The sequence below is a fragment of the Adiantum capillus-veneris genome, chromosome 12 (genome assembly GCF_014529385.1).
Source record: "Adiantum capillus-veneris isolate H3 chromosome 12, ASM1452938v2, whole genome shotgun sequence".
Taxonomy (NCBI): domain Eukaryota; kingdom Viridiplantae; phylum Streptophyta; class Polypodiopsida; order Polypodiales; family Pteridaceae; genus Adiantum; species Adiantum capillus-veneris.
In genome coordinates, this window is record NC_140942.1 from 43,776,319 (window position 1) to 43,799,455 (window position 23,137).

Consider the following 23,137-nt stretch of genomic DNA (forward strand, 5'->3'; position numbering starts at 1 on the left):
AACGGACACTTTTGCCCTCTCATAGACGCTCAAAATGAGGAACAAGTCCCGTATGTTCATGACACATCACTTGGAGGAATTGCTTGCATTCTACATGCCTATCCATGTCTACGAGGTGTCCACCCTTCCATGCTACCATTGATACATGTTTCATTGCCTACAGATCATACAGGAACCATGTCCTCCTTCTGTGAGTTTTGTGGTGCACATCTTTGGCCGTGTGAAATAAAGAAGGAAGATACACCATCAATGGGAAAAATATTGTTGCAAAGGTGGGAAAGTATCCCTCTATCCTCTTGCAAGACCGCCAGATGTATTGGAGAGGCTACTCACTAATAGTGATGCTTTGAGTAGGTCTTTCAGAAGAAACATTAGGAGTTACAATAGTGTTATGGCATTTTCATCTCTTGGAGCTACCATTGATGAGACATTGATGGGTAGGTCTGGTGCATATTGCTTTTGTGTACATGGCGGTGTGTACCATCGAATTGGTTCTTTGCTACCACATGAAGCAGGGGCTCCAAAATTGGCACAGATATATGTATATGATACTGAGCATGAGGTTCGGAATCGTATGAGTGCCTTGGATGGTTTGAATTTGTCCACTCTTGAAGCATTATCAATGATGATGCGATCATGTAATCCGTATGAGAATGGCTTCTACAATCTTGGTAGAATGTTACGTGACAGTCCTAGTGTGGAGATCAAAAGGAAAATTTGTGAGAATAGAAATACTTCCAGGAAGTACTTGATACCTATTGGCAATGAGGTTGCTTCGATTATGCCAGGTCAAGGGGATGTACAAACAATTGGCCATCGAGACATTGTGATACATTGTCAAAATGGAAGGCTGCAAAGGATTTCAAATCTACACAGGTCATACATGCCACTATTGTATGTTCTTCTCTTTCCACGGGGAGAAGATGGATGGCATATCGAGCTTCCTTATGATAATGTGCATGGACCTTTGGATGCCTTGGTTGGTCGACAATATGTCACTCAAAGAGGGTACTATGCATATCCGCTATAGGTTCGTGCTTATACAGAGTCATGCTTGCTTCGTGGGGGTCATTTACTTCAACAATTTATGGTTGATGCATATTGTGCCATTGAGGAATGTCGTCTTGCATGGGTCCGTACAAATCAGCAGACATTGAGGGCAGAATTGTATGCAGGCTTGGTTGACATGGTGCACTTGTCTGGGAGTGATGTTGTAGTTGGACAGTCTGTAGGTCAAAGAATTGTCTTACCCTCATCTTTTATAGACGGCCATTGGCACATGTACCAATTGTATCAAGATGCAATGGGAATTGTGCGTGCAAAGGGAAAGCCAGACCTATTTATCACAGTCACATGTAACCCCAAATGGCCAGAAATAAACATGAGGCATTACTTCCAGGACAGGTTTCCTCTGATCGACCAGACATAACCACCAGGGTTTTCTTCTTGAAACACTCGAGCATGATAAAGTATATCTTAAAGAAAGATATTTTTGGGAAAGTGGTGGCTTACATGTCTGTCGTGGAGTTCCAAAAGAGAGGCTTGCCACATTCTCATACATTATTGATTCTAGATCCTCGATGTAAGCCTCAATCAATATTTGACTATGACAAGATGGTTTGTGTAGAGCTGCGAGATAAAAATCAATTTCCAGTGCTGCATGATATCATTGTTAGTTGTAACATTCATGGTCCATGTGGCGAGTTCAATAGTTCATCTTCTTGCATGGTTGATGGCCGATGTATTAGAAAATATCCACTTTCATTTTGTGAGCAAACAAGCATGGATAATAATGGCTACCCCATTTATGTGCGACTAAACAATGGCTTCACCGCCAAGGTTAGGGGTTCTACTATTGATAACCGATGGGTTGTGCCATATAATCCTGTTTTGTCAACACTATTTAATGTGCATATCAATGTCGAGGTATGCTCGATAATTTCAGCTGTCAAGTATGTCTATAAGTACATCTACAAGGGGCATGATAGGGCAACTGTAAGATTCCATATATCGGTACATGATGCAAAAAGGGAGAACATTGATGAGATAGACATGTACACGGATGGCTGCTATGTATCTGCATCTGAGTCTTGCTGGAGAATTTTTGAATATCCTTTGCACAATGATGCACCAGTTGTTCAGAGATTGAGCGTGTATGTTCCGGTTGGCCAAATCGTGACTTTTCGAGATAATGATAGACTTAATGATGTCTTGCAAAGAGATAATGCAGAGAAGACCACTTTGACAGAGTGGTTCACATGCAACTTGGAGAATCCTGTGAAGGAGTACGAGCGGAAGTGTGACGCGAGAGAGAGTGCGAGAAAAGAGCACGACGATATGGTGAACAAGCTCTACTGTAATGTGTAGAGCATAGTGAGTTCTTATTAGGTTTTTACAAAAGAATATGTGTACATACCTGGCGGCCCGCCCACTTACCTGGGCGACCACATTGGGCTTTATACCCCAACAACCTCCCACTTAAAGTCCAATGTGGTACTTTAAGTGTGAGAGAAGCTACTATACAAGCTAATATACAAGAGATGTAGAGAAGTGATGTACTACACTACACCTAACTGCTTGCGAAAATGCGCAAAGCTCTCTGAGGGAAGTCCTTTTGTAAGTAGATCAGCAGGATTTTCTGTGGTGTGAACTTTGACAAGCTGAAGTTGCTTATCCTCGAGCATTTCCCTGATGAAATGATATTTCACATCCACATGCTTTGTCTTTGAGTGATAAACTGGATTGCGAGCCAATTGTATAGCACTTTGACTATCACAATATAACACAGGCATCTCTTCTTTGATTCCCAAATCTGTTACTAGTCGATTAAGCCAAATTGATTCTTTGCATGCCTCTGATGCTGCAACATATTCAGCCTCTATAGTAGACTGAGTAACACAATCTTGTAATCTAGAACGCCATGATACTGCTCCACCAGCCAATGTAAAGACATACCCTGACGTAGACCTTCGGTTGTCTAAGTCACCTACATAATCTGAGTCTGTAAAACCCTTTACACTTAGATCCTGACTCCCATAGCATATACGCATACTCTTTGTAGCTTTCAGGTATCTCAATATTCCTTTCACTGCCTCCCAATGTTTCTTGCCTGGGTTTGACATGTATCGACTTACTACTCCCACTGCAAATGCAATGTCTGGGCGAGTAGCAATCATTGCATACATTAAACTACCCACTGTAGAAGCATATGGAATCTTATCCATTTCAGCCTGTTCTTCCTCAGACATAGGAAAATCTTGTTCGCTAAGTTTCACATATGGTGGCAATGGAACACTCAATGCCTTTCCCTTCTCTATATTGAAACGTTGCAAAACCTTGTCAATATACTCTGTTTGAGATAACCAAATCAACTTCTTTGATCTGTCTCTCTCAATGCACATACCAAGTATATGACTTGCCTCACCCATGTCTTTCATGTCAAACGATTTTGCCATCTTTGACTTCAAAGCTGAAATTTCTTCCAAGTGCTTGCCAGCAATCAACATGTCATCCACATACAAAATAAGGATCAGCCAACTGCCATCCTTATCCTTCTTTGTATATAGACAGTGATCGAATTCACTACGTTTGTAGCCTTGAGAAAGCATAAACTTGTGGAACTTATGGTACCATGCCCTCGGTGATTGTTTTAAGCCATAAAGACTCTTTAACAACTGGCATACCAAATCTTCCTTGCTTTTCTCAACAAACCCTTCTGGCTGCTGCATGTAAATTTCCACATCTAAATCACCATGCAAGAACGCTATCTTGACATCCATTTGGTGCAACACCAAATCTAATATGGCAACCAATGCAAGAAAGCATCTCAATGTAGTCATCTTGACCACCAGAGAGAAGACTTCATCAAAGTCAATGTCTTGTTCTTGCTTAAAGCCCTTGGCAACAAGCCTTGCTTTGTACTTTGGCTGACTATCATGAGCGGTGATCTTATACCTTGTAAACCCATTTACAAGGTAGAGCCTTTTTGCCTTATGGTAATTTAACTAGCTTCCATGTCTGGTTTTTATGCAGAGCTATCATCTCTGACTGCATGGCCAATTGCCAATTCCCGGAGTCCTTCATTTGCACTACTTCCTTGTAACATGAAGGCTCATTGCAATCAGTCAACATGACATAGTTCATAGATGGAACAAACCTATCAGGAGGTCGCGTGATACGTCCAGATCTACGCACAATAGGTGGCTCAGGCTCAGCCACAACCTGTGGTTCCAATCTATCATGTCCTTGCTCCTCTTGAGCCCTGACATTTTGTCTTGCACGTGCAGGTCTATCTTCTTGGAAGACAACTCTTCTAATCTCCTCAACCCTCTTTGGTTTAGAATGATATTTGGATTCATTAAAGTGAACATCATTGTTGCGGATAACCTTTCTGGATTCGGGATCCCAAAGTCTGTACCCCATCTCACCAGAATTACCATAGCCTAGAAAGATGCACTTTCTACTCTTTGGCTCAAGTTTGTTCCTAAATTCCTTTGGAACGTGAGTATATGCCTCACAACCAAAGACTCTGAGATGCTTGTATGAGGGCATTTTGCCTGACCATACCATCTCTGGCACTGAATCCTTCTGCAAAACCTTGCTAGGAGATCTATTTACAAGATGAACAGTTGTTGATACAGCTTCAGCCCAAAACCCATTTGGCAGCTGTGCATTAGACAACATACTTCTGACCTTCTCTTGTATGGTCCTATTCATCCTCTCAGCAACACCATTTTGAGGAGGATTGTAAGGAGCAGTACGTTCATGTTTTATACCTTTTGACCCACAAAAGTCCTGAAAGGCCTTTGAAACATACTCTCCACCATTGTCAGTGCATAAGCATTTAAGCTTCTTGCCACTCTGATTCTCCACAAGTGTCACAAACGTTTTGAAAACACTAAACGCTTCATCCTTGTGCTTGAGAAAGTAAACCCATACTTTCCTCGAGTAATCATCTATAAATGTCATAAAGTAAGAAGCTCCCCCTAGAGATAGGTTAGCCATAGGTCCACACAAATCACTATGAACAAGTGCCAACTGTGTATCTCTTCTACTGCTTATATGCTTATGTGGTTGCTGTGTTTGCTTACCATACAGACAATGTTCACAGAATTCAAAATCATTAAATGAAAAGCCAGGCAAATAACCAGAACGAGACAAGATTTCCATTCCCTTCTTGGACATATGTCCTAACCGGCTATTCCACAAAGAAACGTTCGGCTGCTCGGTTACATTGATTACATTTTTAGAGACATTTGATACATAAATCATGTAAAGTACTCCAGACTTTACTCCATGTGCTACTGTCATAGAACCCTTGGATATCGTCCACATGTTCTGTCCAAAAGTGGTGACGTAGCCAGTATCATCAAGTAAACCTGTGCTGATCAAGCTCTTTGTAATTGCGGGAACATGTCTCACATTCTTCAGCGTGAAAGAAGAGCCATTCTGAAACTTCAATTGAACATCTCCAACACCTAAGATCTCACATGTCTATCCATTGCCTAGCCGAACATGATCTTTAGTGGTCACATAAGAGGTAAACCACTCCTTGTTTGGAGACACATGAAGTGATGCCCCTGAGTCTATAATCCAGTCACTCAGTGCATTTCCATCAGATGCTGTAAGAAGAGCTGAGTCCATTGTATTCTTCAAGAAGTAGATGTCTCCTGACACTAGAATGTCATCCTCTGCAACAGTGTTTGTCACATTTATTTCTTGAATCTTCACTGAGGACTTGTTATTCTCACCATGGTCTTCAGCTTTCTCTTTGCCTTTTTTTGCTTTCCATTCTCTGCAGTCTCTTTTCATGTGACCCTTCTTGACACAATGGTAGCATTCTATGTCACTCTTGCCTTTAGCATTGCGGGACTTGCTACGAGACTGATTCCTCTTTCCACCTTTGTACTTTTCTTTGGTCCTTCCCCTGACAACTAAGGCTGTTCCTTTGCCTTTGTCCATTGTCTTTCTATTGGTTTCTTCAGTAAGCAGACTTCCTTCTACACCTGCTATGTTCAAACCATCTGGAGGTGCATAATTACTCAAAGATGTGCGAAAAGTGTCCCAACTTTCCGACAATGTGATCAACAGGAACATAGCTCTAACAGGTTCATCAAACTTGACACCTTGAGCTGACAACTGACTGTAGATGGTGTTGAATTCATTTAGAGGATTGGACATAGGGGTCCCTTCTTTCCTCTTCAAGTCAACAAGCTTCTTAAGCCAGTATACCTGTGAAGCTGCACTCTGCTTCTCATAAAGATCACTCAGCTTTGTCCATGCTTGATAATCCGACATCTCGTCTGCTACATTGAAGTAAACGCTTTCTACCAAAGTCAGCATGATGGTAGAAAGTGCCAATTCATCCATTTCGCTCCATTCATCTTCGTCCATATCTTCTGGTTTTATCCCCTTGAGCTTTATAGGTTTTATCTGCTTCTTTTGTACCAACACGTACCAAATCTTCTTCTTCCACAATGGGAAATTGGTTCCATCAAACTTCTTGATATTGTAAAGAGCAGTGTCCTGTGATCCAGCCATAGCTACGCTTCACAGTAGTTTACTTTCCTGGGAAAAATTCGGCAGAGTTTCCCCTGTAAACTGACCTCTGAACCAATATCAACCTGTCAAATGAACCAAGGAAGCTTCAGATTCTGCATAAATTTCGGCAGAGTCTCCTTTGTAAAATGGCTATGGTGTACTAAAAAAGACCAAAAAATAGCTCAAAAAACCACTGTCTCTCTAACACTATAAGCTGTCGGTAAATCTGTCCTACATCAGTATTGTCTCTCACTGTCCTGTAAGCATAGACTACGACAATGCCTCAACGGCAGTAAAGCAAAGATGCAATCCCAACTGTCTAACTCACAATCAATACATCCTAGCTGCCTATCTAAGGGTGCTCGAGGGATCGCTCCAAGACCTGTATCACCGAAAGGATCTCAACATTCGAGAATCCCCCAGCTCAATAAAACCTCACTCAACCCTTAACAAAGGCTGCATTAAATCTGACAATACATAGAATTCCCACAAAATCGTACATCCGCAAATTTCCCACTATATGCTGTAACCGTTGCGGCGGTTGTTTGCTGCGTGACTCACAACCAGCAAACCCTCAATAGACATACATCACCTCTGACAATACATCCCTTGTGGAAGTACCTGCAATATCAGGATGAAATCTGGAATATCAAGCAGCAAATACAAGCTACCTGATGAACTAGTGGATGTCGCCTACAGTCTGTGTGTAGATGCGCTCGTGTCGTATGTGACACGCCTCCAAGAACTGTGAGCCATCCTTCGATGTGTAGACAGCCACAAATCAACACTCTGGGAGTGCCGATATCCTCAGCACCTGCAGTCGTAGGCCGAAACCCCAAATTTGCAGAGTCAGATCTGCACCCGCTGAGACCACGTAGTCGAAAATGGCCTGCGCAGAACTTTGTCGAAGCCGACGGTGGCCGAGATGACCTCAGAATGAAATTGTGAGAACACCAAGCCCTTCAGATATTGTGTCTTCGCCTGTCGAATCTCACTCCAATCTGAGCAGGTGACTCTGGCTACCTGCAAATGCTGCCCCGAGCCTCGATCTGAGCTCTGATACCAGTTGAAGGAGTACGAGCGAAAGTGTGACGCGAGAGAGAGTGCGAGAAGAAGAGCACGACAATATGGTGAACTCGCTCTACTGTAATGTGTAGAGCATAGTGAGTTCTTATTAGGTTTTTACAAAAGAATATGTGTACATACCTGGCGGCCCGCCCACTTACCTGGGCGACCACATTGGGATTTATACCCCAACATCCGGAAGCAAAAGATATTTTGTACATTGATTTTCCTCAAAATTGGGTGTGGAATTTGGGTTCCAAGAAATGGACAAAGAGACGTCATGGGGACACTATTGGGCGGATGTATTTTGTGCAGCCCTCTGCAGGTGAACGATATTATGTCCATTTGCTTTTGACTATTTGTAAAGGATGTAAATTATTTGAGGATCTACGCTCCGCAAATGGTGTATTGTTTCCAACATTCAAGGCAGCATGCATTGCAAGGGGTATCTTGGAAGATGATGGGGAATGGTTCGGATGCATGGAGGAAGCTGGCAGTACACATACATGCTTGTAATTGAGACATTTGTTTGTGACCATTCTATTGTTTTGTGAACCCTCCTCCCCTCATCTCTTATGGGAAAGATTTCGACGTTTTTTGTATGAGGACTATCAACACATGTTGGAGATGAGATATGAGTCGCTAGATGGTTGTACACAGGTTGTTGAAGGGTATGCATTGAGAGATTTGCATAACATTCTTGGTACTTTTGGACGAAGTTTAACTCAATTTCCTGGAATTCCAATGCCTGATGAACGCTTTGTGACACGTGATGAAAATAGCTTGCTTTTCCAAGAGCAATGCCTTGACACAATGCAAGAGCTATCCATGTCATGTGAAATGGAGTAGAGTCTAAATGAAGATCAAAGGATTGCTTTTGAGGCGGTGTTGCATGGATTGACTATTGATGGTGGGGCTATTTTTTTTCTAGATGGTCCTGCAGGGACTCGAAAAACTTATTTATATAATTATTTGTTGTCACGTGTGCATGGAGAAGGAGAAGTTGCATTGGCCACAGCATCTTCTGGTATTTCAGCATTGCTATTGCGAAATGGACGCACTGCACATTCTAGATTCAAGATACCCTTAAACCTTGATAGTTGTAGCACATGCAATATCCCTGTTCAAGGTCAACTTGTTGAATTGCTTAGAATGTGCAAGTTGATTGTGTGGGATGAGGCTCCTATGATGCATCGATATGCCTTCGAAGCTTTGTACAGGTCTTTGCAAGATATCATGTGCTCAAAAAATCCATTTGGTGGAAAAGTGTTGCTTCTTGGGGGAGATTTCAGACAAATCTTACCAGTGGTGTTCCAGGGAGCACGTGTTGACATTGTTGATGCTACACTTTGTCGATCGCACTTATGGAATCGTGTGAAGATTCTTAGATTGGCACATAACATGCGTGTGGAAGGTGGTGATGTTGCAAATTCTGCCTATAGAGAATGGCTTATGGATGTAGGAAATGGGACTTTGACAATCGATGATGAACAAATGATAGAAATCCCCCATCACATGGTGCTTTCTTCATCCTCATTGGATGTATTGATAGGTTGCATCTAGTTAGAAATTGATAAAGATGTGGTCCATTCAGAATACTTCAGAGAGCGGGCCATCCTTGCTCCAAAAAACTTTGAAGTTGATATTCTCAATGTTAAGGCCCTATACACAATGAAAGGTGATGTTGTGCAATACTTTAGTGCTGACTCTGTGGCAGAAAACTCAATGCAAGATCCTTTCTTATACTCTGTGGAGTTTTTAAATAGTCTCACCTTGGGTGGTGGATTTCCAACACATTGCTTGGAGTTGAAATGAATGCCCCAATAATTCTACTACGGAACATTGATCCAAGTCAAGGTCTATGTAAATAGTCTCACCTTGGGTGGTGGATTTCCAACACATTGCTTGGAGTTGAAATGAATGTCCCAATAATTCTACTATGGAACATTTATCCAAGTCAAGTTGATATTCTCAATGCTAAGGCCCTATACACAATGAAAGGTGATGTTGTGCAATACTTTAGTGCTGACTCTGTGGCAGAAAACTCGATGCAAGATCCTTTCTTATACTCTGTGGAGTTTTTAAATAGTCTCACCTTGGGTGGTGGATTTCCAACACATTGCTTGGAGTTGAAATGAATGCCCCAATCATTCTACTACGGAACATTGATCCAAGTCAAGGTCTATGTAATGGGACACTCTTGGTGTGCAAGGCATTTCATGCAAGAGTTCTGGAGGCAGAAGTTATTACACGTACATGTGTAGGCACTCGGGTTTTCATCCCTCGAATATGTTTTTGTGCATTCTGGTACAAAGTTGCCATTTATTCTTAGACGGAGACAGTTCCCAGTTAGATTGGCTTTTTGTATGACGATAAATAAGTCACAAGGACAAAGCATTGCCATGTTGGGCCTATACCTGGTGACACCGGTCTTCACTCATGAACAACTGTATGTTGCATTATCACGTGCACGTTCAGGCGTTGGAGTGAATAATCTCCTACGTGACATTGATGTAAACGAAACAACTGCACTAACAACAAACATTGTGTACCATGAGATATTAATCAATGTCATATGAAGGTTCCAATCCTTCTTTCTGTATGACGATAAATAAGTCAAATGGCCAAAGCATTACCATGTTGGGCCTATACTTGGTGACACAGGTCTTCACTCATGGACAATTGTATGTTGCACTGTCACACGCACTCTCAACTGTTGGAGTGAAAATTCTACCACATGACCTTGATGTAATTTACAAAACAATTGTACTAACAATAAACATTATGTACCATGAGATATCAATCACTGCCATATGAAGGCTCCAATCCTTCTCATCGTTGTCTTCTTCTTTGTATATGTTTCAAATCATAAAATATTTTGTGAATCAATTTTCTACCTCTCTCCATAACATATACTAAACTATGTCATGTGAAGGTTTTGTTCCTTCCTCACATTGTCTATTTTGTGGTTTCCATTTGGGTATATAGATTATGGATCAAATGATTTACATCTCCGAGGTGTCCTTTCTATTAAATGTAGAAGATCATCCACATCCTGGTATGTTTTTGTCCACCATTAAGACATGATGTGGAGACTTATTGTGTTATCTTTGGGACCTTGATTTTTTTTTCCATTATTTTGAGCAAAGCCACTTTTTTGGTGTGCACCTTTGCCACACAAAAAAATTGTTAGGACCATCCGCAAGCACTACAAGACCAGGTGTGTGTGCATGAAATCAGAAATTCACTTGGCATAAAGTAAGATTCATGGGTTTTTTGTTTCCTTATGTGTTACGGACCTTAGGAAGTTTCCATCTATCGATATCTCTACATTGCATATTTTGGCATACTCCTTTGACGTTGAGTACGGTGTCTACTCGGTAAGGAAGGAGTGTGTGTCTTCCCAAGATGAAGATGATGCTCAATGGTTTGCTAGATATGAAGGATACTCCGTTCTCGATAATTGGGAGTACCTCCAGAGTTCTAGGTTCGCTGAGTTGATCTACCAAATCTACTTGCCTAAACAACTTGCATGTTTGGTAGTACCATACATAGCTGCAATAATCGGTATGTGTAAATTGTTGTGTTTTGTGCTTCAATTGTATTATTTAAAAAAAAGTCTCCCTTTTTTACTACTATTGTTTGTTAAGCCGGGAGATAATCAACCTTGGGATGGAAAAACGATCCTTAATTTAGGAATGGAGAAACTCCAAGCCCATTGCCAATTGCATGATGAAGCGAGCTACGTTGATATTGCCTCTTAGATCATTTGTGGCACAATAATGTCCTTGATTGTGTTTGCTTCTATGACAAACATATCAATAGCTTTGACATGCTTGTGATCCATTTTAGGCAATGTTCTTTGAAAATCTGGATACATTTCTAAATGTCTTGGTGTTTTTTATGACTTTGTAATTCTATGCAATAGAGTTTTCCACTTGCAATTTGAGTTTGAGGGATCCAAGATATTAGGTTCATATCTTAGAGATCTTTGTTTAAGCACAACAATTCTATGCATTGATCCTCATGTTTGTGAGAGGATAGGTTGCTATGTTGAGAGAGAGAGAGAGAGAGAGAGAGAGAGAGAGAGAGAGAGAGAGATGTGCAATAAGGAAGAGAGAAAATCATGCATGTTTCTTGAGGAAAACATTAAAGTCTCTCTGTGTCTTTTCTTGAACTTGCACCTCTTATGCTTTGTGTAGATTATGGTTTTTTGTATGATAAGATGTTATGTTCGTAATATTGTACAAGGGATTGCTTCCTTTGTGATAGTTGTATATGCATTGTGATGTACTTTTTAATGGTACAGCTATGGAAAACATGAATAACAACGCCATCATTGAGACCAAGTTGGACGGTATTGAGTCCACTCCTCCAAGGTTTGCCAATGTTCGAGCAGCAAAGAGAAGTGCTCGATGCGTGGGATCCTCTTCTATTAATCCTGTGGTAAATGATGGGAATCATGAACTCATGGCTTCTTTATGGGACTTCTTTGTCCGTAGTGAGTCTAGGCAGATGGACTTTTAACGACACTTGCAAGCACTTTCGGACATGGCTTAGCAAGCGAATGGCCAACAAATTGTAGACCTTTGCAATGAGGTGCGTTTATGTGCACAACGCTTCAATGGAGGAATGGCCCAAGTTGAGGAGAACCAATTCAACATGCTGGTGCGCATGGAGCAACAATTTGAATCAATGCAAAGCTCACACACGCCCAATAGGGAAATCCAGGTCCAAATTGATGCACTTAAGGACCACGTCCTTGCTTTAGAAGGAGAGGTAACCCAGCTCAAGGTCCATCTGAATCGATTGAATGCATTGATGACAAAGATGGCTCGAGCTTCTGACGGCCGTGCCATATAGCAACATTCAACCTTGGCTACTAGAAATAATTGAAGCACGTACTTTTGTGTGTTAATTTGATTCACTATGTTGATGTATTAAAGCATACCTTGCTTTGAACTGTGTTGGTAGGATAAATTAGTGAACATGTTGTTTTTTTTTTTTTTTTATACTTGTGTTGTTTGATCTACATGGCATGAAGCCATAGAGTATACTTAAATTAAGTTTTGAGACTTTGGTTGAGATGATATTTTTGGCCAAAACAATATGAGGTACTACCTTTGTGGCTTGGGGACATAAGGTAGCATATTTTTAGAAAAGAGTCTTCCATCGTTACAACTATGCTTAGCTATGTGAGCTTCAAGGACGTTGCAACGAAATACTTGGAAGCTTGATAGATTCCATGATATTTTTCCACCTTCTAGATTTCATTCTGAAAGTTATCTTTAGGTTTACAAGTAGAAATTGTCTTACACCTTTAAATTTGGTTCACTTTTTGCACTCTCAACTATTTGGGTAGCACTTTCCAGACCCCATTATTAGTTCGTAATGACCATTGTAGACAACTTCAGATTGGAGTCATGCACATCAAACCACTTCAATGGGATATTTTATTGTATTGATGCATATGCATGTGCCTAAAGTTTATTTTCTCTTTGCAAACAACAAACTTCCTCCTATGAAACCCTTTGCTTTTGAAAATTAGGGACCATTGAGACCCTGTTATGATGTGTATCCACAAAGTATATATAATGTATCCTAATTGTGGAAGGTTCAAACAAGACGATAGAGTTTGTGGGATTATTTTTACAAAAGGGTCATCGATGTATGATAGTGTAGAAAATTTGAATGTTATTATAGTTATTATATATTACCAATTGAAACTCCACCAAAGCATCCTTTGCCACTAACTATTTTGTTTAATTGTTTCCTAAGAGTTTTGACATTTTGCATGGAGTGGACAATGTAAATCGTAAATAAGATCTATCGATGTTTGAAGGTTTATTGGTATTGCATTTGAAGTTATTTTCTTTTCTTAAAATCTCAAAACTATGTGTTGCCTTTGCTTTAAGTTTTTGCATATGCGTGATATTTTTCATGTTTTTCCATCTCATTATGTGAAAATGTTGAAATTTTATGGCTTACGTACACAGAAACGAGTAGATTTGTGTAGCTCTTTATGCATGTCTATGAGTGATCTAGAACTAAGTTTTTGTTACAAATTTCAAAGTTTCAATGGTATCAATAGTGTGCTCTTTTGGATTACACCAACATGTGGATCACATACTATAGTTGCTATGTTGATTCAATTCTACATACACTTCGATTGTCATGAAAAGCTGATGTTATGATGTTTCTTGGACGGGGTTGAAATATATTATTTAAAGATGCCACGTCAAAGAATGCATTGGACAGTATCTACGTTTAGCTGGATGCTTCATCATCCGCCCTTTCTTATCTATGGTAGGATCTAAGTATATCATTTGAAAATTTTCCAGCTTGGTGTTCAAACTAACAATTTTCTCATTTAGATCCACCTGGTTGGAGAGGCCCACTTAGTATGCATGATGTAGTACACATTATTGAAAGCTTTGAAGTTGTTAGGTAAGGAACACCAATGAAGCACAATGCTTTTTAAAATATTTTTTGGTTATTGAACTTATTGTAATTAACCAATTGGCTTGCAGGGATCACTATTATCGTGATAACATTTTAATGGAAGTGCATGAGTTTTTCGGAGGACTCCAAGGGTACTTTCATATCAGTGAATCGTACTGCAGGTTCAGCTCGCATACTGGTTCGCGAGCTCGGAGATCACTTGCCGGCCAATGCAGAATACTCTTATAGGGATAGATATGAGAATTGGAGGATTGTATTATACACCCTGTGTGAGGGACGTCGTCATTTTGGTAGGAGCATTCATTGTGTGGGTCCATGGGTTCTACGAGTACCAAATGCAACATCCCGAAGGTTGTCGTTTTGAAGTTGCAGTTGTTTTGTTAGTTAAGATTTAGTGGCTTGCAAAAAACTTTTTCTTTAAAGACGAATATTAGGGCTTACAAAAACTAATTATAGTAATGGAAGTGGATTGTTGTTTTTCTTTTAGTTTCCCTTTTCCCGTCTCTCTCTCTCTCTCTCTCTCTCTCTCTCTCTCTCTCTCTCTCTCTCTAAAGTTAAAAAAAACCATGTTCTTATTCTACTCTCTCTCTCTCTTCATCCCCCCCCAACCTCATGTGTAGTCTTTTAAGTTTATGTTATGTAGTTGTTATGTTCATTCAATTCTCTATGCACTTTCTATTGTCGTACAAAGCCAGTGTGATTTAGGTTGATACCATAATGCATTATTGCACATAATAAAGCATTTAAGATATGGTTGTCACTACCTTGAATTGGATGCATAAAAAATACTTACACATGTTATCCTTTTAAAAAAGGGGGGAGGGGGGGTTACACAAAATTGAATGATACTCCTTCTTGGCCGCAGCAATGCGCGGGTCACATACTAGTATGCACTTAATATGCTTTGAAAGATTTTTATTTTTTTTGAGATTGGGGGAGACCTAATTGCTCTTCAAATTGTAAGTGTGAGTGGAGTCCCTTTGACCACAACCTTGTTTGGATCCTAGAAGTTCAAATTCAATGCTACCAAAGTTCCTTTTCTTGAACCCGAGGCCATTTTTACCAAAGTAGAATGTATGTAAAAAGTTAAAACTACCCCTAAAATGAGGGGTCAACCCACTTTCTAGTGGGCTTATTTGAGGTCACCTTTCCACCAGTGTTAGAAGAAAACCGGGGTCTAATGTATTTTAACCGGCTAAAACTATAAAATCCCAGGTAGATTTTGAGCTTGCCTTTAGGAAACCGGCAAATTTACACAAGTTTGTGTAATTACCGACAAAAGCTTCAAATTTTGACCTGAAAACCGGGAGAATTTCAAGTTTCCCCTTATTTTGATCGGTTAGGAAAAATGTATTTTTCTAGCCCTGCTTTCCACCATTGTCTCATGCTCATCTCACCTAGTTTTCCCTTGATCTACTTCCTTGATTAGTGTTCATTACCCATGCTAGCTTCTGTTTGAAACCCACCACGTAGCTCACTTTGTTCTTCAATAATCTAGTCATCCTTTTGTCTAATCCATTGATGCCACTATTTGATCAAGAGTTCCTAATCGTGTCTTTGATACGATATTTAGAGTTAATCATAATATGCCTTAAGCTTTAGTCCTACCTAGTGCAACAAACAAAATGGACCTTGTCCATTATTCATACTCTATTTTTCTTGCTCAAAGGGCAAGGCCATAGCATTGCTTGACTTTTTTTCCATCTAACTCAAATTCCAAAGTCATTTTTGTAGTCTGTGTTCATTGAGGATAATTTTCTATGGGTTGGTTGTTAAATCCTTACATGCCGAGTGTCTCATGCAATGCCTCTTTTTTTCTAAATTTTAATAAAGACAATAAATTATTCTTCTACTCTACTTCACTAAAGATTGGATAGTGTCATGAGTACACACCGTTGGTGGACTAGTGTGGAGAAGGTCAAAAGAGTACTACAGGTTATGCCTATTTCAACGTAGGATATTACTAAAGCTTTGAGCACCAAGGAAGCAATATCCAAGGTATGGATTTAAAAGGGATGGCCCTTCCTCCCTTGCACAACTAATTACATCCCTATTCGGTGTTGTGCCTAGCTCACTTCATGGAACTCTACCCCTAGGACACCTTGACTAGATACATTGCACTTGAGAGAGAGGACCTTTTTGATACATTTGGTAGATTCCTCACATGCCATGCGCATGCCACACACTCCCACACGTCACCTAGAAATTGGGGCTGATTTGAGCTCTTCCATTGCCCATGATGTCATTAGAAGCTCTCTCTTAGGCTTGTATAATGGCCCTTGTAACTTGGTTCATTTTTCTCATTCAATTGAAGCCCAGTTTATGTGCAGCTACCTTGTGGTTGCGGAGCTCTAATCCTAATTATCATGATCTAATGAACTCTATTATTAAAATCATGAATGCAAGCTTTGTTAAAGATTATGTGATAAGGTTGGTAGAAGGTGAAGGGGCACAAAACCCATATGCAATGTAGTAGTGTATGGTATGATATAAAAGAGACCCATTTCTCAATGAAAGTTTATCCAAGTTTGTGTGCATGAGTTGCAATGCTTCTTATGAACTTTTTGATTACTTGCACTTAGCTCAAGGTCATGTTTATGAGTCCAAGCTAATCTATCTTGGAATCTAATTCGTTTGAGTCATATCATTTGTTCACACTTCTCTCTCTCTCTCTCTCTCTCTCTCTCTCTCTCTCTCTCTCTCTCTCTCTCTCTCTCTCTCTCTCTTATGCATTATGGTTAGGCATCACCCACCCTAGTCCTCTTGAATCCACAGTATTCAACATGGTATCAGAGCCTTCTTCTGCTTGATTCCTTTCAGGTTCCTGATGAACATCCTATATTTCTTCATCTTCTTGAGTTCAATTTCTATGTTCTTCTTGCCCTCATCCTGATCAAACTTCTTGGAGTACTTGGTGAATGCCTTCTTCTTGGACTTGTTACAGTTCTTGTAGAAACGCCTCCTCAACTCATCACTTAAATGTTGGGCAAACACAGCAGTCAAAGTTCTCAGCCCACGAGCAGTCTTTACATATGTGACAAGACCGACAACAATCATAGGAGGAGTCTTAACACTAGTTTGGTACCAAAACAGGAGACTTAAGTGTCCTTTTTTTATAAATTTAAATTAAATGCTACTTGTATTAGACAATTATTTAAGAAAACCCTCTTGATATGCTTAAATATGTTAGCTAGAGGATCTTTTAAAAATATAACCTTGCATTTTAGAATCCACCATGATCAAGAATTATACTCATCAAGTTGACCCTCGTAAGACTGTGATTGATGCTTTGAAGAAATCACCTTTATAAGCTCAATAAAAAATGAAGCGACCTAGTAGAAAATTTTAGGTGACTTTTCAACAATTTGGCTATAGTAATGGAAAGTTTTATGTGTAAAAAATTTGACTTTGGAGTATATAAAATAATGGAACGTTCCATGTGTTTGATATGGTCATTTCAAACATATCGTTGTATACAAAGAAAAATATATTTCTGATGTATTTGTGAGTTTTAGAAAGTGATACATTGCTTGCCCTTTCCATTGAGCACTCAAGGTGGCAAGTAGAAAAGCTTTGGTATGCAGCAATTATTGGATCATTTAAAATATTCAAAATTGCATAAGAGAAAAATTTGATATTTTCATTCTTGAGACATAAGCATTCAAAACCTCAAATAATATCAAACTTTTCACTTAGATTAACTAAATGTATCAAAGTACATTGTACATACACAATTGGGGTGCTTAAAACCTTGGCTTCAATGTTATTATGGAGAACTCAACATTTTCAAGAGTTTTTACACGATAAAAAATTCAAGATAGAGTTCAAGAAACAAAATTTAATTGAGTTAGGGAGCCCAAAAAATATGTATTTTCTTGGTTTAAACATATAAAGTCATTTTTAGCTGTCAAATTGCACTAGAATAGTACCAATTTCATGAGGGGACCTTTGGAAGACCAAAATTATGCTCGTATTCAACACGTGCTCAAGTATGAAATTATGTATATAGCTTGCATGTGACTTGAAAACTTATCTTTGAAGTGCATTCCATTGTTTTGTAACACTAAGTGCTAACACTTGGCTTTTATAAACATAAAAAAGGTTATCTCTACAAAAATATACAAGAATTTTATGATTTTTTGGGCAAAACAGCTTGAAATTTTACTAAAATTTATGACTTACAACTTACCAAAATTCTCTCCATACGGATTATATTTTGATATGGAGAAAAATCAAATGTTTCTTTCCCTCATAACCAGTTTATGGTAGAAGCAAGGTGTAAAAAATTACTTTCTATTTTGACAAATAAATTGCTAAAACTTGGTAGACAAATGGGACACTTTAGTGTCTCATGACGCTTAAGTGTCCAATTACAGAACTAGTGTTAACAACTATGATGGTCTCACAGGTCTCCTTCTTGTGTCTAGGCTTCTTCACCTCCCTCACAATGTGGGTCATGCCGGCTTTGTAGCCAAGGAAAGTAGTGAGGTGGGGCTTATTATTAGGATCATCCTTAGGGAAGGATTTCGCCTTTCCTCTATGGCGGCGAGCGTGCTTCCAAGGTAGGAAACCTAGAGATCCATGGCAAGGGTGCTCAAACTTGCGGTGGCTCATCGTTGCATCTATTGCTTTCCCTCTTTCGCTCGCTCTTAAGAGTCTGCAACCAGTTTTTTTTTTAAGGTTCTTGATCTTGGCGGCTCATCGTTGCATCTACTGCCTCCCCTCATTCGCTTGCTCTCAAGAGTATGCGACCAAAAAAAAATTCGGTTCTTGATCTTGGCAAAGTTATGTGGCAATGTTAAGGGCATCGACCCCATAAACAAAAAAACAAAGAACAAAAAAAGGGGGATCAAATCTCATTGCTCTTGACCCCATCAGTGTTAAAGGTAGTAGCTCTCCAAAGCTTTAGTTAAACCTTGTAGACTTGTACTTGGGTGTTAGAAAAAATTGAAATTGGCAAGAAAACGGTAAAGGCACATTGTAAGCATAGGACCTTTGCATGAAATGCAAAATCATATACTTGCTTATGTGCAAAGGTTTATGACATTCATTAGAGCCAAATGACGAAGCATCATGCTGAGCAACAATTGCATCCAATCAAAAATCTCTTGGGCTAATTACCCAATCATTAGGAGATGATGTCATCTCACATATTGCTGGGATCATGGATGCAAGAGAGGCTTGGGATACTCTCAACCAGGAATTTGGCACCGCATTCTACAAATTGAAGAAGAAGGATGACGCGTTGCTTGTGGCTCACCGTAACAACTTTAAAGCATTGAAGCAAAATTTTCTAGGAGTACAAAAGTAGATTCATGATGATGAATCCATTGCAGTTCTACTCAACACTGTTGACAAGGCACCATTTGATATGAAAAAGAAGCTTGATGAAGTAGTTGTTGCACTTATGGAATTTGATTCAAAGCACAAGACTAAGCCAAAATGTGTGGCTCTAATAGAAGTACCAAAAGATCAAATATTCATCAACCAAGGAGGATTCAAAGGAGGAACTAAAACCATGACAAGAGGAAGGGGACGAGGCTGAGGTGGCGATAGAGGACAGTTTATTGTCATAGGTGTGGACAACCAAGACATTTTGCTAGAGATTGCCCTCAACAGGAGGCAAATTGTTTTGGAAGAAGAGAAGAGGAAGGAGGAGAAGAGGCACCAGCAAGAGAAGAATCTTCCAAAGGACTAAAAAATATATTTTAAGATATGTTGTAAAACCCCCATGATGTATGTATGCACATGTCAAGACCTAGAATAATCTATAGGGATGAGAATTTTGGGCTAGTTTATAAAAGTTTGGGGCCTTCTTTCTGGGCTACTCATTATGGAGTAAAGGTATTAGGAAAGTGCAAAGATTGTATCTTTGAGGGGAGGTATTGAAGATTATGGAAAAGGTTGGTGGAAGGTGAAGGGGCAGAAAACCCATATGCAATGAAGTAGTGTATGACCTGATATAAAGGAGGACCATTTCTCAATGAAAGTTTATCCAAGTTTGTGTACATGAGGTGAAATTCTTCTTATGAACTTGGGATCACTTGCACTCAACTCAAAATCGTGTTTACGAGTCAAGTTGTAATGGAATTGGCCTATTAACTTGAGAGTAGCGGAATTAGAGAGAGTACTTTTGTGAAATTACTTTTGTGAGAATAGCGGGTGAACATAAGTTATGGTAGCAACATAAACATAGCATTTAGTTAACTTGGCATGAACAATACTTTTGCAAGAGAGAGAGAGAGTTTAGAGAACATGACAACAGTTGAGGACCGGATTTATGAGCTGGTCCCCCCTCCAATAGACATTTGTATTATAGTTTCTCCCATCAAGAGAGACTTGTTACAATCCAATCTTTGTGTTCCTTATGACCTAGGTGATGCAATGAAGATGGAAAGATTCATGCATCACAAGCATAAAATAAACTTTATGGAAAGCATTAACTATCCCAAGCCTCAGTCCCAAGACCTCAAACACCTTCAAAGGTGCACAGCGCTAGTAGGGAATGAGGGTAGGGAAGAGGAAGAAAAAACATTTTATAAGAAATTAGTTCCTCACTTATCATCACTCTTCTTGCTAGCATACATAATAGCATAGTAATGAAGATGGAGAAGATGGCAAGCTTAAGCATTGAATCATGGATCTTGGTTGGATTTGCATTCCATAGCCAAGAGTCTTGGTGTAGGCTCTTAACCTCTCTACTTGCTTGGAGAAGGAGAGGGAGCTCTTGCACTTTTCACTTCCCACAATGAGACACACACACAGAGAGAGAGAGAGAGAGAGAGAGAGAGAGAGAGAGAGAGAGAGAGAGAGAGAGAGAGAGAGAGTATACCCCCCAAGCATGCCCCTAGCTTCCTTGGTCGACCCCCCCTTGTAGCTCATGCTTAAAGCTCATTGGACCCCTCCAGGCCTACTAGCCAATCACAAACAGGAGGTATTACAAGCAACAAGGGTAGTCTTGGGACAAGTGTCCCCCTTTCCCCTTTGAGAGAGAGAACTTGATAAATGAAAAAACAATTAATTAAATATTCTAAATGATCATTGGACCCCTTAGGTTGCTAACCAATAGGCTTTAGGCACACCACGAGGGCGACATGAGGAGGAACTTGACAAGTGTCCCTTTTGCTTTCTTTGTACCAAGCTTTCCTTGTGTGAGTGTGTGTGTGCTCTCTCTCATCCCCCCTCTTGTAGGGCTCGTCCCCTCCTTGTAGGGATTGATGATTGACTTTTTGACACCTCAAGCCCCTCAAGCTTAGGCCCGATCCCCACCACAAGCTTGGCCCTTAAGCCCCTCAAACTTGGGCCGGGTTACCTCCTCAAGTACAACCCTAGCATCTCAAGCATGACAAGCACCTGAAGCATCTTAATCATTAAGCACCTCAAGCATCTCAGTCATCAAGTGCGACAGGCACCTCAAGCACCTTAAGCTTCTCAGTCATCAAGCGCAACACGCACCTCAATCACCTTAAGCTTGGGCCGGGTTCCCACCTCAAGCACAACCCTAGCTTAATTAAGACTTTTAACACTAACTATTGGAGGTCTTCAATGAAACTAACCCTAAGGTCTTTATGCTCCATTGGTTAGCCTTTCTCTTTGTACCATATCTCATTTGGTCCCCTTTACCATTGGTTCCATGTTGAGATAGATCTATAAGAACATGTCTATATTCTAACCCTTGTTCCCGTTTATTCTCCCACATTAAATGATCAAATTTAATGTGAGAAAATCATTTGGGTTGGTTAGATATTAATTTTTATGGCACAAGTTAATTTATCTTGGAACCTAATTCACTTGAGTCATATCATTTGTTCACACTTCTTTGTCTCACTTATACATACGATGGTTAGGCATCACCCACCCTAGTCCTCTTGAATTCACGGTATTTGACAAGCTCGATCTATCCCCATAATAATCACTTACTTAACACGTGGTATCAAAGCTTGTTAGGTTCAGTGTTTCCTAAATAGAATCCAATACCAAACCATGTTCTAATGATGAAATGAATCACATGTCTTTCCTTCAATCATATAGTGATTGCTTTTTTGACTCTATCCCAAGTGAGGTACCTCCCTCGAGAGGAGACGATGACCATAATATTGAGCTAGTGCCTAGAATTGCTCCTCGTAATATGTTTCTCACACAACAAGAGGAGATTCTCTCCCAAGTTAATGATTTCATAGAAAAGGAAATGGCATATCCAAGTTCATCTCATTTTTGCTCACTTGTCCTTTTAATGCAAAAGAAGAATAGGTCCTATTGTATTCTGTAGACTATCATGCACTAAATAAGAAAACAAACAATTTCTAATTCTTTCATAGAGGACATATTTGATGAGCTATAAGGTTCTTCCTACTTCACTAGAATTGACCTTAAAAATGGCTACCATAAAACAAGGATTGAGCCTAGTGACCTTTACAAAACTGCATTTTGTATGCAGCTTGGGTTGTATGAATGCCTATTAATGCCTTTTGGCTTTACCAATGCTCCTAAAATCTTTAATAGGTTGATGGCAAGATTCTTCCAAAAGCATAGAGCATGCATAGGAGTATTCTTTGATGATATAATCATCTACTCCAAAACTTTGGAAGAACACAAACAGTATTTAAAGGTGGTTTTGAAGAGTTGCGTGCTAACAAGATCTATATAAATGAAAATAAAATGAATTCTTTCTCAATGAGATATGATAATTGGGTCCTAGTATCTCTAAAGAAGGATCTTGTAAGGATTCTTACAAGCTTAGATTAATAAATGAGTGGACACAACCAAAGAACTTACATGAGCTAAGAGGACTATGTAATTGTTATGGCCGACTTAAAGAATAACAAGACCCACGAACCTTTCTCACTAAAGAATGGATCTCTATTGAATGGTTTACAACCATGCATATCAAAGAATCTTTCTGAGAATGTTATTTTTGAATCACATGAACCTCCTTATATAGGGCACCATGGAATACAAGCCACAACCAAAGCAATAGAAACTCATTTCTATGCCCATTATGCGACACGACATTCATGACTATATAAAGCAATGCATAGTATGTCAAAAGGTCAAGTATGATAGACACAAG

The 23,137-nt window shown here is 39.6% G+C and overlaps 1 protein-coding gene across 1 annotated transcript; it reads left to right on the forward strand.

Moving 5' to 3' along the window:
• Positions 1 to 391: 391 nt before the first annotated feature.
• Positions 392 to 12,468, forward strand: LOC147445661 (uncharacterized). The gene is made up of 8 exons (XM_086524616.1): positions 392 to 979; positions 1,031 to 1,312; positions 1,405 to 2,277; positions 8,266 to 8,440; positions 8,537 to 9,157; positions 9,200 to 9,283; positions 11,915 to 12,051; positions 12,166 to 12,468. Exons 1-8 carry the CDS (start codon positions 392 to 394, stop codon positions 12,466 to 12,468), a joined length of 3,063 nt encoding a protein of 1,020 aa, XP_086380742.1.
• The last annotated feature ends 10,669 nt before the right edge of the window (positions 12,469 to 23,137 follow it).

Bases quoted from the DNA above. Each gene is read 5' to 3' on its own strand.
- LOC147445661 (XM_086524616.1), top strand. From the start codon at position 392: ATGGCATTTTCATCTCTTGGAGCTACCATTGATGAGACATTGATGGGT. The intron at 8,441-8,536 runs GTGAAATGGAGT...TTTTTTTTCTAG, and splicing joins GCAAGAGCTATCCATGTCAT to ATGGTCCTGCAGGGACTCGA. The intron at 9,284-11,914 runs GTGATGTTGTGC...TTAATGGTACAG, and splicing joins GGCCCTATACACAATGAAAG to CTATGGAAAACATGAATAAC.